Source organism: Seriola lalandi, unplaced genomic scaffold, assembly GCF_002814215.2.
Source record: "Seriola lalandi dorsalis isolate HSWRI2012SDOR001 ecotype SW California unplaced genomic scaffold, Sedor1 jcf7180001960149, whole genome shotgun sequence".
In the NCBI taxonomy this organism is placed as follows: Eukaryota; Metazoa; Chordata; class Actinopteri; order Carangiformes; family Carangidae; genus Seriola; species Seriola lalandi.
The window spans coordinates 1-1,000 of NW_019430818.1; the positions used below are offsets into that span (position 1 = coordinate 1).

General features: G+C 39.5%; 1 protein-coding gene across 1 annotated transcript; it reads right to left on the reverse strand.

Moving 5' to 3' along the window:
* Positions 1–96: 96 nt before the first annotated feature.
* Positions 97–966, reverse strand: LOC111666144 (deoxyribonuclease-1-like 1). Its single transcript, XM_023421414.2, has 2 exons — positions 858–966; positions 97–280 (listed from the first exon to the last, which is right to left on the reverse strand). The coding sequence occupies exons 1-2, from the start codon at positions 951–953 to the stop codon at positions 119–121; spliced, it is 258 nt and encodes an 85-aa protein (XP_023277182.2). The 5' UTR covers positions 954–966; the 3' UTR covers positions 97–118.
* Between the last annotated feature and the right edge of the window lie 34 nt (positions 967–1,000).

Below are 1,000 nucleotides of genomic sequence, written 5' to 3' on the forward strand. Positions count from 1 at the left end.
AAGCCATTACAAAGTTACTATAATGTGGTAGTGTATTATAGAGGTAGCGCTAATTTGAACTACTTATAGTACATAGACAGTTTATAACATCCTATTTATCCCATTCTGTTTGTTTGTGTTACCTGTCGTATGTGTGGTCGTTTCCGGTGCTGGCCGTGGTGTCGACATCATCTCCAATCAGCCAGTGGAAGTTCTTGTTGCTACGGATACTGATGTCCTTCATCTCTTTCTTGGTGACGTACGAGCCATCGGCATTGAAGTCGCCCAGGATCATCACATTCTGGAGCAGAGAGGAGGCAGAGCAGCAGCAACATGTGTCAACAACAGTCTGCGTCTCTAACAGGTGAAGTAGGCCGTGGTGTTCTTCCCTTTCCTTTTTTTGTTACAGTACAAAAAAGTGGGTGTTGTTGAATATAGCTGCCAATAACATGGAAGAATTTCCACAGCGATTGAGGTCTGGTTTGGTTTTTAGTGGCAGAAGCTGAACGTTTCAACCATTTATTCATTACTTTAAGCAGTTTCAAACATTTGACCACCAATAGTCTAATTTTAGCTTCTATCGTTTTCGACTGTATTTCCACAACTTTTACCAGTGTATGTCAACCATTTTTCCAATACTTTTAACCATTTCAGCTATTTATCCTTTAGCTTTTTCAGTATTTATTTGGAGTTAACTATTACGACTTTACTTTTAGCTATCTATTTCAACAATGCATCCAACACTTTTAGCTTTTTTAGTATTTATCCACTACTTTTAGCCAACAATCCATTACTATTAGCTAAATCAATTATTTCATTGTATTAGATCATGTTTCGTATTGTCACACTGTCTTGTACTGATGATGTCATGTCCTTACATCAGTCCTCCACTTCTCCTTGACCTGCAGGAAGACATGGTAAAGCTCATCCAGCTCCTTCTCTGAGTCATCTGGTTTGGTGTGAACTGGGATCATCACAAGGTCCTTCAGCACTATGGTGGGTGAACACACAGACACACAAA

Bases quoted from the DNA above. Each gene is read 5' to 3' on its own strand.
- LOC111666144 (XM_023421414.2), bottom strand. From the start codon at position 953: ATGATCCCAGTTCACACCAAACCAGATGACTCAGAGAAGGAGCTGGAT. The intron at 281-857 runs GTAAGGACATGA...TCTCTGCTCCAG, and splicing joins AGGAGAAGTGGAGGACTGAT to AATGTGATGATCCTGGGCGA.